General features: G+C 54.9%; 5 protein-coding genes across 5 annotated transcripts; 3 read left to right on the forward strand and 2 right to left on the reverse strand.

Annotated features, from left to right (window-relative positions):
- Positions 1–776: 776 nt before the first annotated feature.
- VDBG_03231 (conserved hypothetical protein) lies at positions 777–2,117 on the reverse strand (the record flags this gene model as incomplete). Its single annotated transcript, XM_003007046.1, has 3 exons — positions 777–1,619; positions 1,685–1,803; positions 1,863–2,117. The coding sequence occupies 3 exons, from the start codon at positions 2,041–2,043 to the stop codon at positions 777–779; spliced, it is 1,143 nt and encodes a 380-aa protein (XP_003007092.1).
- A 306-nt stretch (positions 2,118–2,423) lies between these two features.
- Positions 2,424–4,611, forward strand: VDBG_03232 (kinesin heavy chain; the record flags this gene model as incomplete). The annotated part of the gene is made up of 2 exons (XM_003007047.1): positions 2,424–2,634; positions 2,699–4,611. 2 exons carry the CDS (start codon positions 2,424–2,426, stop codon positions 4,609–4,611), a joined length of 2,124 nt encoding a protein of 707 aa, XP_003007093.1.
- A 691-nt stretch (positions 4,612–5,302) lies between these two features.
- On the forward strand, positions 5,303–7,051 carry VDBG_03233 (conserved hypothetical protein; the record flags this gene model as incomplete). The annotated part of the gene is made up of 3 exons (XM_003007048.1): positions 5,303–5,842; positions 5,901–6,260; positions 6,308–7,051. The coding sequence occupies 3 exons, from the start codon at positions 5,303–5,305 to the stop codon at positions 7,049–7,051; spliced, it is 1,644 nt and encodes a 547-aa protein (XP_003007094.1).
- Positions 7,052–8,305: 1,254 nt separating this feature from the next.
- VDBG_03234 (aerobic respiration control sensor protein arcB) lies at positions 8,306–12,115 on the forward strand (the record flags this gene model as incomplete). Its single annotated transcript, XM_003007049.1, has 1 exon — positions 8,306–12,115. The coding sequence occupies one exon, from the start codon at positions 8,306–8,308 to the stop codon at positions 12,113–12,115; it is 3,810 nt and encodes a 1,269-aa protein (XP_003007095.1).
- Positions 12,116–12,719: 604 nt separating this feature from the next.
- On the reverse strand, positions 12,720–14,171 carry VDBG_03235 (conserved hypothetical protein; the record flags this gene model as incomplete). Its single annotated transcript, XM_003007050.1, has 4 exons — positions 12,720–13,138; positions 13,278–13,463; positions 13,523–13,880; positions 13,938–14,171. 4 exons carry the CDS (start codon positions 14,169–14,171, stop codon positions 12,720–12,722), a joined length of 1,197 nt encoding a protein of 398 aa, XP_003007096.1.
- Between the last annotated feature and the right edge of the window lie 2,127 nt (positions 14,172–16,298).

Raw genomic sequence — 16,298 nt, forward strand, 5'->3', positions numbered from 1 at the left:
TTTGGCTGAATCCGGTTAAGACGGCAAGGGTGTCGCTGAACCTAGTGGGAATAAACGTCGCGACAGCAAAACGCGAAGGCGAGCAGCCCCAATTACGACATTGCCTCGTGGTTTGCGTGCGCTGGCAAAAGCAACTGGTCAAAGAGCGCAGTCCGCCCGGTTCATCAGCACGGCAAATACAATAGCAAGTGATAGAACCAAATTGTCAGACTCCACCTGCGGTTCATGACCGAATGACTCAACCGGCGGCTAGGAGCCAGTGGACAGCTTTCAAAATTGTACAATGGATGCACAGCGCATAAGAATTGATCGGCGTACTGAGGCTGATCGCAATCCTTGCGACTTAGCTCCATACTGCTCGGATACACCCGAATACAACGTGCTGTCGACCTGAAGTTTCATGATGAAATTAATCGGCGATCACGTCGCACACAACCAGAATTCTCTACACCATAATTCTAGAACTACGCACGGATTTGCAGGGGCTGCATTGCGAGACTGGGCACCAACAACTTTCATTGCTCCTGGTGGCAGCTCGACCGTATTTCCGCTCGGCTCCGTAGACATTGATAAGCACGCAGCAGCTTGTGGCTCTTCGCGGGGATGACCAAAAGTATTGCCGAGATAAGCAAGACGGATTCCGTCAGATCCGATCGTCATGGGTCTATTACAACAGTAAAGGTACACGGTCGATGCGCGTTGGTGCGGCATCGAATGCCCCGGCCGAGGACATATCCCCGACGGGTGATACAGCCAGAATGGTTGGCTCAGTCGAATCACCGGACGAACTCCTTCAAATCCTTTGCGTCTTCAAAGCTGACCTTGCCATCCTTCGCGACACTCGCGATATGGATGGCTGACGGGGCTTGTTCTGTGGATGCCGCCTCCACGGCCTTTGGCTGGGAGGAAAGCTCGACAGCCTTGGGAACGACACCGGCTTGTGCATCTGAGATCTCGTTGACCTCCTGGTTGGTCAAAACATCGGCAACGCGCACGCCGCGGCTCGACATTAGCAGCGTCGTGGGTCCACGGAACTGAAGGAAGAGTCTGTCGCCCCAGATGGTCCTCCGCATCGATGTCCTCAGGCTGAAGAGGAAGCGGCCAATCGCCTTGTAAGTGTCTGTGTCCCGCATGGTCTTGAAGAACTTGGTTTCGGGGAACAGGCCGGTGACGCTCGGGATCTGGAGTCGGAACGACGAAGACTTCAGGCGGAATGGCAGAGGCGGGTTGCGCGAAACCGAGTAAGCGACGACGTGCGATGGGTGAGCGACGAACTCCTCGCCGTCACCAAGTGTCAGTTGATAGATTTGGCCTGGTGACGACAGCGCTGCCAGCCCACGGCCACTTAGATGCGTTGAACCCCAGTGCGCCAGCGACAAGCCCCTGCTCACGCGCGGGCTGAGTAAGAGAGTGTGACCGGTCCATGCCAATAGCGCATTTCGCTGCGCGACCATGTAGTCTGTGGTACCGTCAAGGTGGAGGATGGAGAAAGTAGTAGTCGGGGATTTCGTTGAGATCAGGGCCGTCAGCGGGGTTGATGACGATATCCTCTGGTACAAGAAGGGGATGCCTAAGAAGGCTCGGGAGAAGGGTGAGAGAATTGAAAGCGTCGATTGCGCCTGATCTCATGGTCAGCATGATTTTTTTTCCCTTCAATCGCACTCGAACCGCCATGTGGACATACGTTATCTGCCTGGCCAGCTACACCGACCAGTGTGCCTCGCCGAGTGTAAAGCTTCTGTGAAGGTGAGAGGGTGACGGAAAGCATCGAGTATGGTGAGCCAAGGACTTCGAAACGAGCATCTGCACGAAACAGTCAGCAAAAAGCCTCGCCATGCACAAATGGATTGAGAGGCTCGTACCGGCAACATCGTGGACAGAGGTATTAGCAGGAAGCCCAAACGCATCTCCTCCAATGCGAGGTGTCTCAGTAGTGGGCGCGGCGCTGATCTGGATGGTTCTGCATTGGCGACAGGATGATGGCCGTGTCTTGACTGTCCTCAGGCCTCTAGCCGTTCGAATCAATGGCGATTGACCATGCATGATGGCGGCTGGTGGGGGGGGAGAGGAGCTATGGCGACAAAGCACCGATTCGTGAAGCTCTGCCAGACGGATTCGAGATGCGGCAAAAAGTCGGAACGGCAATGACGAGACCTGGTATGAGCTCCCAAGCTCGAGAATTCCTGCCTTTCCAATATCACGTGATAAGCTGTTGCCGGGGCGACAACGCTGTGACGGCGGATCCCTGTTGACGTTGGCGAGCTTTGGCCCAAGCTTTCTTCCCGCTTCGCCCTTGCAACCACGAACCATCTTCTTCTAACACGAACACCACGAAACTGCTTTGGAGCGGTGATTGCCAGTGCCTTTCCTTCGTTTGGCGTGCTTCTTCTCTTTTCTTTGGAGTCAGTTGGCCAGCATACATCATGTCTGTACGAGTCGTTGCGCGCATACGTCCGCTGCTCGCCAAGGAGCTTGACAAGGACACCATTGTCACGGCAGACAGCACCGAAGAGGGCAAGCCGGCCACGCTCGTCAAGATCCCGAACCCCAAGAACGAATCAGAAGAGTTTTCGTTCGCGTTCAACAGTGTCTATGACCAGGCTGCGACGCAAGAGGCGCTGTTCGCTTCAGAGGGTAGGCAGGATTGGATGGTGCAGGACAGAATTCGCGGCAATACGGCTCTAACATTTGGCTCTAGTCTCACCACATCTCAAGTCTCTATTCCAAGGTCTCGACGTCACCATATTTGCCTATGGAGTTACCGGAACCGGAAAGACGCACACCATGCGAGGCGGTCTCAAGCTAGCTGATCGAGGCGTCATCCCTCGGCTACTGAGCGGCATCTACAGGAGAGGAAAGAAGACCGCGAAGGACACGGACGGTCAGACAACAGTGGATGTGGCGCTCTCCTACTATGAAATCTACAACGACAAGGTCTTCGACTTGATGGAACCCCCCGAGAAGAGACTGCCCGCTGGTCTGCCGCTGCGCGAGAAAGATGGCAAAACCATCGTGGTCGGTCTCTCCGAGCGGCCTTGTCAGGACTTGAAGGACTTCGAGAAACTGTACATCGAGGCCAACAACAACCGCGTCACTGCGTCGACCAAGCTCAACGCGCACAGCAGTAGAAGCCATGCTATCCTGCGCGTCAAGGTCACACAAACCACTGGCGACGTGGTCAGGGAAAGTACCGCTTCCGCCATTGACTTGGCTGGATCCGAAGACAACCGCAGGACAGACAATGGAAAGGAGCGCCTTGTCGAGTCGGCTGCCATCAACAAGAGTCTGTTCGTTCTTTCGCAGTGTATCGATGCCATCTCCCGAGGCGACAAGCGCATTCCGTACCGCGAGTCCAAAATGACGCGCATTCTCAGCCTCGGCCAGAACAACGGCATCACAATCATGATTTTGAATTTGGCACCCCTCCGAAGCTACCATCTCGACACGTTGAGTAGTCTCAATGTCAGCTCGCGGGCGAAGCGAATCGAAGTCCGCGAAATCGAGAACGAGGTTGTCTTCAAGCAGGTACCTCGCACAAACTCGAACAACGGCGCGGGAACGACCCGCCAAGCACTGCGACCATTGGCCAATGCGCACAATGTCCACAGCGGCGTCATGGCCAACAAGGAGAAGGCTGTCGACGCGACGCGGCCCGTCAAGGCATTCAGTGTTTATACTGACAAAAGCAAGCCTACTGCTATGGCGCGTACAGCTGCTGTTATCACTCAGGTCCGCAAACGGCCCTCTGATTCCGACAGCCTTGCTCGGCCGACCAAGATCATGCGGCCTAGCCAGCCTCTCCATTCTGCGCAAACAAAGCTTTCCATCTCTGCCGATCAGCTCGAGGCTTTGGTCGAGAAGAAGGTTAGCGAGATCCTTGCCGCAAGAGTCAGCCAAGCGGCTGAGCCTGTTGCGCCTGCTGTAGCGGCAGTCCATCCCGATATCAATGATGCTGTGCAGAAGAGACTGGAGGCTCTTGAGAGGCGGATACAGGAAGACGAACGACGAGAAGACTCAAGGTCTGATGGCCTCAGGCACCTGCTGCTGGCACGGCAGGCAAAGGAGAAGGGTGACGACGCGACTGCACTGGAAATGTACCAGCTCGCGCTCCCCTTTTTCCCTGGCCAGGCCAAGCTCCTCGGCAAAATCGAGAAGCTTCGCGCGCGGCTCGGTATGGACGTGGATGAATGCACAAAGGAGTCGAGGCGGAAGCGTCGAAAGGTCGTTGCGTTGGATGAGGATGAGTATCATGGCGTCGCCGATGCCGACGCGGACGCAGATGAGAGTTTTGTGTACCGCGACCCCAAGCCGAGAAGCAAGAAGACTGCCAAGCATGTCAAGGTTGTCATTCCCTTGACATCAACCCCCTATGAGCCAACATCACCGCGCTCTCAGCAACTGCTTGACATTGTCAACTCGAGAGATCTGGCACAGATTCAACGTCTACACGGCTTTGGGGCGAAGAAGGCGAGAGACTTGGTGGACTTCTTGCGTTTGATGGGCGAAGATGACGATGGAAACATCTTCACCTTGGCCCAGCTGAGAACTGTTCCTGGTATGGGAGGCCGCACTGTCGAGCGGGCGTATGAGGGCCTTGTCGGTGCCGTGTGAGTTTGGGCCCACGGGCTAACTTCGTTGCATGGTTAGTTTTGGACCATGCAGGGTCAGCGAGGCGTTTGCAAGTCGGGGCGCGGGGGCTGCATATCACTGGGGTTAGGAGTTTTGTGTCTGGCGCTCATTGGGAGGTCGCAGACGCGTTGGTCTTTTCGTTTTTGATTTTTTTTTTATTCTGGCGAAGTACGATGCATGAAATGCCAATGCTTACTGCACCCTACCATCATTGAACCGTCTCTGTAATGATGTCTGTGCTTCCGAATCATTTATACCCATTAGTCACGAACACCGCAGCAACTGAATGCACCGTCAGGTGCTGGAATTGAGAAACAAATCCCAGCGGCTTCGTCTCTAAAGTTCCGTTCGTATCTGGATCAAGATGTGACCCTCATGTGGGAGGCCGACCAGAAAAAGCATGTATGTGGATCTCTCCAAATCAAGCAGGATACCAATATACAATCTAGTAGCCTGGGACGCTGCCTTTCAACCAATTACCGCTTGTAGTACCAGCATCCTGAAAGGAGTTCAGGTCTCTTTTTGGTGAGACGGGGAACGACCTCAAGATTTCTTGCTTCTTCCAGCAGCCTCTTATCAGCCTGTACTGTCGGGTATAAGTAACATGGAACTACACAAGAAGATGAGATGACCAACAGCGCAAAACACTCACTCGTCCATACTCGCAGACACCATGTCTTCCAGTTCCCAGAGCTCGGGGGGTGCCAGCAGTGCATCTGCGCCCCGCGTCAAGACTTTCGATTCCGACCTTGAAGCTCAGCTTCGATATCTTGCCCCGCCTCAGGATGACCAACATCAAGACGAGTTTGCTTCCAGTCCACTGTTGACAGTGCCCGCTCTTAGGGCGTGCCCAGACATCCAACATGGTCTCATTGGAGCCAGCTGTGGCTCGTCCAAGCAGCTCAATAATTCTGAGAGCAAGACAGCTGTTCTTTCCGCAAGGGTCTTCCAGAACGTCACCGCTCCGGCTTCGACATTTATTTGTGGCAGCCAGGGAGCTGGCAAAAGCAACACGCTTGCTTGTCTGTTAGAGAACTGTCTGCTACGCAGCGAGCTTGGCAATCTCCCTCATCCTCTGACGGGAATCGTGTTCCATTACGATGGATTTAACTCGGATCTAATTGGGCTTCCCTGCGAAGCTGCCTTCCTCGCGTCTGACCTGCAAGTAAGGGTTCGTGTTCTCTGTGCGCCCACCAACATCCAGACAATCAAGGTGAGCATCACACATGCAGCAATAGCAAGTAATTTATGCTGACGACAAAAATTACAAGAATACCTACGCCCGGGTTCCCAACATCGTCATTGAGCCTTTCCGCCTGAGAGACGAAGATCTCAACACGCAAAGAATGCTCAACCTAATGGCAGTAGGCGCCGGGAACGTACCCCTCTACATGCACGTTGTGACACGCATCCTGAGGGAAATGAGAATTAGCCAGCAGACTTCCGGCCAACCATTTGAATATGCGCAGTTCAAGGCCAGGATGAACAACGAAGATCTACAAATTGCGCAATCGGTTCCCCTCCAACAGAGACTGGACACTTTGGAGAGCTTCATGGCATCATCGCCGATTCTTTCGAAGAAACAGAAAAAGATGATGAAAACGACGGGGGGCAACAACTGGACGCCTCGCGTAAGTTTCCGTTCGACTTGTTGGGGCTATACTTACGAAAGTCTTAGGCAGGTCAACTCATCATCGTCGACCTTTCGTGCCCTTGTGTCACGTCGGACATGGCATGCTCGCTGTTCAACATCGCACTCCAACTGTTTCTCGAAGGTGACAAAAGCGTCAGTCGAGTAGTTGCACTGGACGAGGCGCACAAGTACATGAGGGACACTTCGCCGGAGTCGTGCATCTTCACGGAGAATCTGCTGGGCGTCGTCCGGCTGCAAAGACATCTCGGCACGCGAGTCATCATCTCTACCCAGGAGCCGACGGTTTCGACAAAGCTCCTCGACCTGTGCTCCGTGGCGATCGTCCACCGCTTCACGTCTCCGGACTGGCTCCGCGCACTCCAGAAACATCTGGCTGGAGTGTCCTCGTTGGTGCCTGCAGGGGATGTGGAGACCGAGGCTGAGCAGAACCATGGGGGACCTGGCGTGCACCCCATCACTGTCCGCGGGAGAGACCCTGCTGCCGAGCTCTTTTCGCTTATCGTCAACCTTCGCACTGGCCAGGCTTTGGTGTTCTCGCCCAGTTCTATCATTGACAGCAAAGACTTTGGTCGTGAATGTACGGATGGAAATAAGGGCGTCAAAAATGACGATAACGACAGCTCGGATGACTCAAGCAATGGGAATGACAGCCCAGAGGTTTCCAACCAGACTCTTGAAGCTGCAGAGCGTCTCTCCCATCGGGTTTTGAGAGTGAACATCCGCGCCCGGCTAACATCAGATGGAGGGCGGAGTGTGATGGCTTTGTGAATCCGATGATTGAAGCATAGCCGCAGGATATCGATTTGATATCAAATGGGATGCAGTCGTTGGATGCGTAATCTGAAGTCAAATGATGGGACTGACACTGTTCAGTTGGATCCAACAGTTGCCGCACCTCGCGGATCGGCAAGCCAGCCACAGTTCCCTACTTCCAAAACAACAATTCTTGTCACTGGGAAACAGTCTATTATTCTGTTTCAAGACCGCCCAATATTGGTGACATCATGTCAAACATGCCATACATCAAGCAAAGGCCTCCCCCATTAAAGCATGTGGAGTGGAAAAGCGGACATCTTTAAATTCCGAGTCAGATGAACTGCTGCTCTCGTGTTCCGAGGTAGTTACAAGGGCTCAACGCCGAGCAATCGTGACTCTGCTGTCAGTGCTGATTCTATCGAATAGACAGAAATGCCAAGGAGCATGACAGCTTGAGACAGTAGTGCCCGCGTGCCGCAGGCTTTGATCATGACTCGCACGCAGGTGGCCCGACTCGGGCTAGAATCCTAGGCTCAAAAGGTCCCGGAAGTGGATTGCCATGTGCACAACGGTGGATTTCGATTTTGGATTCTTTGAGGTCTCTGGGCCCTTTGCTCCGCGTGATGAGAGCTACACTGTAGGACGCCTGTAGGTGCATCGTCCAAATGACAACCAATGACGCCTGTGGCTTATTTTGGTGCCTAACGGAGGAATGCGAGCAGGAACAAACAGAAACAACCAATGGCATCACTCAGCAGTAGCAGCCTCTCACGCATCGCTCTCCAGAGATTTGCGTCACCCTGAGCGGTGACGCCCGGCAAAATCCAATGTGAGGGGCAAGAGTGCTGAGGTGCCAAGGAAATAATCACAGCGCCAGCACCAATTGAGAGACGCAGGCAGTCACAGGGGGGGGGGGTTCCGATGGACAGGGAGAAGGCACGGGAGGACCTTCTACTCCCAGATTCGCACCAGCCCCGCGCCCGGCCAACGAAGAGGGAAGGAAGGCTGGATCTCGATCTGGGCTTCGGCAGGACAAGGGCGCTCCCCCTCCTGCTTCCCAGTCCGTTCTCGTAACCCTATCGTACCTAGTCCACAGCAATCTGTCTCGTCCATCTTGCGGCGCATCTCTAGCCTGTAGCCTGCTCACCACACGCGTTTTGCCACCGCGAACCTACCTCTTTCGAGCCTCACACAAACCTTCACCACCCCCTTCACCTTGTAATCACAGGTGTCCGCACATCGTCTAACCCTGCACCATGCCACGATATGGCCGACGCTTCCCCCGATGAGCCACCGTACCCGGCTCCCGAACATGAGCATCTCCCCTGGGGTGAGCAGGATAGCGCGCAGCGAGGACACCCATCTGAGGATCCTCTCAAGCTGGACGATGACCGTGCTGCCTCCCTCCTCGAGCTGCAGACTCTCACCATCACCGAGGTCCTCGACCAGGATTCGCGACCCACCTTTGTCATTGATCTTGACCCAGATGAGGGCATCACAATAGGCGCCAAGCGCATCTGGCCAGTCTTCTGCAATTCGGCTCTCCGCACGCATGAGCTGCTTCTCAACGCTGTGCTGGGGTGTGCTCCTCAAGATGCCGAAACTCCTCATGCGGTCGCCAATGACGCGGCAGTAGACACGACGTACGAGGACTTCAGCAGCTGGGCAACGGGCGTGACGAAGTTCGACAACTCCAAAGATGTCTTCCCGCTTTCCTTCACCTACCGCCACTTGCTGTGGACTGGTTCTACTGTCCGCCAACGCTGGAGGCTCATCAGCGGCAACTTGATCACGGCCACCACCTCACGGCCTGCGACCCCTTCCTTGTCCAAGGAGACATCAGACACGGGTCATCTCGACCAGCAAGTCACAGCCGCGCAGACAGACGTTAGCATCTCAACGGCAGGAACAACGCTCTTCTCCTCCACCAAGCAGCATAGTCTCTTATCGCAGACCTCGAACCCCAACAAGACGGCCGGAACAAGCTCTGATGAGACGGGGACCACCTCGACAAGTGCGCGCCTCCATCTCGCGACACCGGAAAAGGCCGTTGCAGACTGGACTGTACCGAACCCCAAAGGCATCCTCTCGGCTCACATCGCCTATGCTCGCACCGTGGCCTGGGAAAACACTCCTCTCGGTCCTCTCAATCAGTGGTCGCGCGAGTTCCGCCAGACTGTCAACCTGGTCATGGGAAATCCCTTCCCCGCCGCTCTCTTTTGGGGCAGCGACCTGACTATGCTCTACAATGAGGCATATGCTGCCGAGGTCGCTGGTAACAAGCATCCCTCTCTCATGGGCACGGGGTTTTCGGGACCCTTTTCAGAGCTATGGGATGGCGTGAGCGGCATCTTTGCCGAATGCGCGCGGACAGGTGTCAGTATTCGCAAGGAGGACGACTATTTGCCTATTGAACGGCATGGCTTCCTCGAGGAGACCTTTTATTCCTGGTCTTGGACACCGCTGTATGGCGGCACGAGCCGGATTCTTGGCTTCTACAATGCGCCTTTTGAGACGACACAGTCAGTCTTGCACCAGCGCCGAACCAAGACGATCAACAAGGTTGGCGAAAATGTAGCCCGGGCTAAGTCCATCAAGCAATTCTGGAAATTTCTCATGGAGAGTTTCGAAGATAATCACTTCGATATACCTTTCGCCTTGCTTTACTCTGTTGTCGACGCCGAGGACGACAACGAGTCATCTGTGTCCTCAGGCAGCACCATGTCTCTCAAGTCATGCCATTTTGAGGGATCCCTCGGAATTCCCGAGGGCCACATAGCTGCACCCAAACAGCTTGACCTTAAGCGCAGTCGCGACGGGTTCATTCCCGCGTTCCGGGAATCCATGCGAACAAGAGAACCGACGTTGCTTCATACGAGAGACGGAACCTTGCCAGAGGAATTACTCGAAGGCATCAACTGGCGCGGATTTGGCGACCCATGCAAACAAGCTATCATCTTCCCTGTCCGCCCAACCAATGGGGAGAATGTTCTCGCCTTTCTGATGCTTGGCATCAGCCCTCGTCGCTTCTATGATGATGGCTACAAGTCATTCACATCCATGCTGAACAGACAAATGTCAACCTCGCTGGCATCTTTCATGCTCTACGAGGACGAAGTCAAGAAGAGCCGCGATCTCGCGGAGGCCGCTGCTTTGGAGCAGGAAAACTTGACTCAACAGCTCCTCTTGCAGACGAGCCGAATGCGCCGCATGACAGAGTTGTCGCCTCTGGGCATGTATCTAGTCAGCCCCGATGGTGTTCTTCGAGAGGGCAACGACCGCTATTTTGAAATGACGGGCCATCCGAGAGACGTCATATACGAGATGTCGTTCATGGAGCAGATCGAGGACGGCAGCAAGAAGACCATGCTAGAGGGCTGGGAACGACTGGTAAGAGATCACCAAGCGTGGACAGGCGAGTTGCAGCTGAAGAAGTTGCGCATGCAACCTGTCGATCTGCACGGCGAGAGCATCGACTACTGGGTCATGGCAACTGCGCAGCCTGAGTTTGCACCTGACGGTTCGGTTCGGTCTGTTATGGGTTCCATCACAGACATTTCTCATCTTAAATGGGCGCAAGGTTTGCAAAACCGAAGGCTCCAAGAGGCTGAAGAAACGCGCCGGCAGCAGAACGAGTTCATCGACATCACATCGCACGAGATGCGAAACCCTCTTTCGGCAATTCTCCAATGTGCAGACGACATCTTATCCACGCTTGGCCAGCACCATGCCCAGCAAATGATGCCGTCAAAAGAAGATGTTGAGGCCTGTATGGACGCGGCACAGACCATCTCGTTATGTGTTCAGCACCAAAAGTCCATCGTCGACGACATTCTTACCGTCTCCAAGTTGGATTCGAATCTTCTTGTTATTACGCCCATCAGCGCTCAACCAGTGGAGGTCGTCAAGCGAGCAATCAAAATGTTCGATCCGGAACTGCAGGCCAAGCAGATTGAGATGGTTTTCGACGTTCATCCGTCTTTTCAAGATGAGAATATTGAGTGGATGATGTTGGATCCAAGCCGCGTACTGCAGATTCTCATCAACCTCATTACCAACGCCATCAAGTTTACCGCCGGCGCCGCCAAACGAACCATCACTGTCTCGATCAATGTTTCACGGGAATCGCCCCGCACCGTCATCGTTCCGGACTTTCGTTACATTCCACCTCGAACGCTCAATAATCAAGTAGTCATGGGTGAAGAGTGGGGAAGTGGAACAATGAGCTACCTTAACTTCCGCGTCACTGACACTGGTGTCGGACTCACACCAGAGGAAATGAAGGTACTTTTTGAGCGCTTCTCGCAGGCCTCGCCCCGTACCCACGCACAATATGGTGGCAGCGGCCTTGGTCTCTTCATCTCTCGTCAGCTAGCCGAGCTTCACGGTGGCCAGATCGGCGTTGCATCCAAGGCGGCATCTGGGAGCACCTTCGGCTTCTTCATCGCTGCTCGGCGCGCCGATGCGCCGTCGCTTACACCCGTTGCGCAGTCTCTCCCGCAGGCTCGCGATTTGGGCAACAGCGCGAATTTCCCCTCTCAGATCGTCGTTCCTCAGCGCCAGGACCTTGCGTCGCATACATCCGCTGCGTCCGATCTCGTCGCTGCCAAGACATTCCCAGCGCCGGATTTCGACCCTAAGAATCTCGATATACTCGTAGTGGAGGACAACCTCGTCAATCAGAATGTTCTTGTCAAGCAGCTCAAAAAGGTCGGCTCACGGGTTGCTGTTGCCAACGATGGCGTTGAAGCGCTGGCTTTCCTACAGCAGACACATTGGCGCAAGGAAGGCGGGACGAAGCTGTCGGTTATCTTAATGGATCTTGAGATGCCAAACATGGACGGACTAACGTGTGTCGGGGTCATTCGAAAGATGCAGAACGACGGGACGATCCGTGGGCACGTACCCGTCATCGCCGTCACGGCCAACGTCCGAGATGAACAGGTAGCTGCCGCGCGACGGAGCGGCATGGACGACGTCGTATCGAAGCCGTTCCGGATCCCCGACCTCATGAAGAAAGTTGAGGTTCTTCTCGGGACAGTCGTAGGGGTAGGTTCAAACATCGCGGGAGCCTAGTTTGCGGGCAGGGATATTCGGTTCCTGCAAAGATGAGGCAGAGTGCCTCTTGTTGATTATAGAGTAGACCTGGTCAGCCGTAGACTCGACGGTGCGAGAGCTGGCCTTGAGACACGATCGTGATGACGGCATGGCGTTGGAGCAAAGCATTGGAATGTTTGAAGGTACTGGAAACGCCGTCCTCGGCTGGTAGGACAGGATATCATGACGAGCTAGTTTTTGGCGCCTTATCATTACCCGCCCCTTTTTCGTAACCACTCTGCGTTGACTGGCCTGGGCATGCTAGCGGTATTCTCTTTGCTTGTCTGTTTTGCCTTGCTCTGAAGCAAGGAGAGTGAGCAGCAACTATCCCAATGGGAAGGCACTGCAAACATGGGCGCACGGCAACGAAGATCATGGGCTTCGTGGGTGGTGGCTTCGTGGATGGTGCTCCGGGCTTTCCTTCCAAGGATGCCTTCAGTTCCGACATCTGCGCCGCAGTACACATTGCCGACACGGGCTGAGACTCTGGCGGGCTGCCTACAGCAAAGAAAAGACCAGCTTTCATCTAGTGCACGCATTCCATTCCTTTCCGCCGCTTCACAATGCCAAGCCCATCGAGGGCCTACCTCCAACACTGGCCACGGCCCGCGGACGGTCCCACCATCTCAAAAACTTCCTCCACATCCCATCTCTGCTCACGGGCCCTTGAACTGGAATCCACCGTCACCTCCGCCGTCCGCACAATCCCGCCCTTGGACCTGAGTATGCTGCCCTCGCTGTCCTCGTCATCCTCGCGCCCCTTGGACCCTTCGCCCACAAGTGTGGCGCCCCGCAACGCGGAGGCGGGGAACCGTGACGCGCCGTTCGACCGCAGGTAGCCGCCACCGCTGCCCCCGCCGCCTTGTCCAGAGACGCCAGCCGCCGCGGGGTATTTTGAGCGATGTATGTCGCGGAAGAGGACGCGAAGAACGGGAATTGTTGTCGCGACAATGGTGACGTTTGGTTCGGCTTGGCCCCAGATGAAAAGCATCGAAAGGCGATCTTTCCTCGTCAGTCGTGCACCCGATAGAGGAGGTAGATTATAGTATAGCCCGATTGAAATTGTAAAAGGCAGGAAACTGGTTCTGACAACAGGAGACTTCGAGGATGATAAAGGAAAATTGGAGGGAAGCAGACGTACAGGGAATGTCCGGGCCGGCAGTGATGCTCATAGCTGACACTACTTTGATGACGCCGACAATGCCTGCTACAAGGCCGAGACTCATGGCAATGGCGACACCGATTTTTTCGTACTTCTTCATCTGCAATTTCCACACAATTTTCCACGGAAGAAGAGCAAGAGCAAAGTCAACCAGAGCAGAGTAGCCTGTTCCCCGTTCGTCAGCATCCAACCACCGCTTCTAGGTTGGGTCAGTGCAAACGTACTGTTCGCCACCATGGCGATGATGACAGCGTCGACAACACTCCAGCATGATCCTGGCAGCACAGCTTCATACTTATCTTGCCCCTCGCGATCACAGGCTGCCCTCCACGTCGTCACGGCGTTGGTCGCAAGCACACCGTTCATCGTCACGACCATGAACCAGATGAACCACTTCTGCCACCCCTGTGCCACACGCAGCAAGGTCAGGGCAAAAGAGGTCTTGCTGAGGCCGAGAGCGACCTTGTTGAGGACGTCGGCGGTCGTGGAAAGGGTGTGCATGCGTGGGACGAAGCCGAGGGTCAGGCCGAAGCCCATTCGCATGAGCTCGGTGAGGACGGCCGTGGCGGCCATGAGAAAGAACTGCCTGTCATCAGCTACAAGGGAAGAGACCATGCCCCGCAGCCACAGAAGACTCACCCAGGCGAAGAGCATGATGTAGTCATCCCACCACATGCCCCGTGTGCGGACGGCTTTGCAGTAGATGCGGAGGAGCAGAAAGATGGTTGCAAAGGCCATCATGACCCATATGGAAGCGACCACAGTCGGAGCAGGGTCATTGGTGAGAACAGGTATTGTGGGAACGGCTATATCGCCAGCTGCTGGGTCATCTTGTCTCCGCGCGAGGGCGTAGATGATTCGCAGAGTCGACATGATGCGTTGTTTTGCTTCGAGTCCGATGCCTTCAATTTTCAAGGCCAAAGTCAGAGCCTGACCAACCCCACGGCACTGTAGGGCTTGAAAGCATGAGACAAAGGACGGTCAGCGAGCGCTAGGCTGCTAAAACATATCCTGAACCTCTTTTTGAGACCTGTATCGGTCAGATAGAATCACTCGAGGCAACACGTCAAGTGTTTGGGGCAAAGAAAGCAAGTGCTGGGTAGCGCCTAGTTATATGGAACTTCCGCACATGCTTGTTGGTTCTCATGCGCGAACGATATCGAGGATATCTTCAGCGGACCAAGACGATTGTCACTCGTCAAGGAAGAAAGAAAGTTCCCGGGTGCCTGGAAGTATCTACCGCGCCAAGCACTGCAAGTTTGAGGGATACATGCAAGGAGAAACGTCTTGCCCAGGAACTGTGGTAGAAAGGAAGCTCAATGCCAGGGCGGGTGTCGGTCACACGCAGCACGCACCCCATGTCTCGGTCTGATGTGTGCTGTAAGGATTGATGCAGGACAACGAAGAAAGGTCAAGCCAGAAAATCTCCATCCTTTTTGGAATCTGCCTATCCCTGCTATCGTTGCACTTAAAGGCTGATGGGATAGGTCGATGGTGTGCTTCACGCGCCACGAAGGATCGCTATACATGAGGCGGCTTTTCAGTGAGGGCCGTGGTTGGATATCGAACATTACAGCCACAACCCTGCCACTGTTCGTGCCAAGTCATACTCGGATGATGAAGGAGATGGATGAACGTGCAAACGCTCCGAGGGCTGCGTTCCAAGTGGTTATGGAGACAGGTGCTGTGCCGCGCTATATGGAATGCTAGCCGGCACGGCACGTTGGCATGTGAGACTAGACCGGCGGCCGGAAAGTGAAGGATCATCACTGCCAAGGGAAAAGGTGTGCTCCCAGGTTGCAGACTTATTCTTGCCTCGACCTGGGCAAGTTGCTCATCTCATGGACGAGGCAAAGCACGACGGAATGGAGACGTATCGTTGGTTCAAGTCCATCTCGACATGAAAGGAAAGGCATCTCATCACCACGTCAGCCTGAATCGAACAAGGTGGCACGTTGCCACAGGTGTCTCACATCCCGAGTGTTCGCTCAACGTTGGTGGCGGAGGAAGTTGTCGGGAGAAGTTCGATCACATACTCCACCCCCACCTCATGTGATGCACGGCATGTCACAGCTCGGTTAGCATGTGAACCTGCAGCGCGACGGGTCGCCAGAGGTTTGGTACCTGGCAGCCAAGCTCTTTTGTTCCCTAGGCAGAAATCCGGCATAATATCGACATGTGGACTGTGCAGCTGAAGAAGGCCAGGGCCAGGAGACAACTTGATGGCGCAGCAAGGATCTTCACGCTCATCGTCACGTACGGAAGGCCTTGTGCGTCGAGGCAGGGCTAGTGATCAGAGGCCCTACGTCTCAGGCGAGAGATGTTCGTTTGTTTCTTTTCCTGGAAGAGATCCTTAGGGGATGAAGCGGCGTGGGGAGAACGGGACGACGTTGGGATATTGCACCCTGCGCATAGCATGCAGCGATGGTACTACAATACCAAATTGGGTGGCGGCAGAAGAACGGCCGCAGCAGAAACAAAGACCATCGAGGATGGTCTTGGCAACGCGACAGGTTGGACCGAGACTGCTGAAGGATTCAAGCCCTGGAAACACGTAGTTCGAGGTGTGATGGACGGTTTGCGGTCGAGGAGAGGCTGGATTGGACAGGGGCCGCGGAAGGGCTTGCAACAGCCGGGGAGGTGGAGGCACAGGGGGTCGAGAACGAGGAACCGGGGGATGGGGTGATAAGGCCACGGGAGCTTGCTGAGCGGGTCCAGCGGAGTCTTTTGCCGGGATCCGAAGGGAGAGAGAGTTCCAGTGGGGAATTGCAGGCGATACATCCGCTGTTGATGCACTGATGCAGGGGTACAGAAGAGGCGCTGTGTAGGGTTCGTTCGAGGTTCGAGAGAAGTGTAGAAGCGATGTGGTCCCAGGGAAGGATTTGGTCGGAGTGGGTGGAGTGTCCGTCTGGGTGTGCCAGCGAGGGGTGGTTTCAAGTGAGAGAGATCCACCTGTTCGAAGGCGAGACGTGTTGGTGATGGTTCGACTATTGGTGCAGA

Source organism: Verticillium alfalfae, genomic scaffold (assembly GCF_000150825.1).
Source record: "Verticillium alfalfae VaMs.102 supercont1.3 genomic scaffold, whole genome shotgun sequence".
Taxonomy (NCBI): Eukaryota; Fungi; Ascomycota; class Sordariomycetes; order Glomerellales; family Plectosphaerellaceae; genus Verticillium; species Verticillium alfalfae.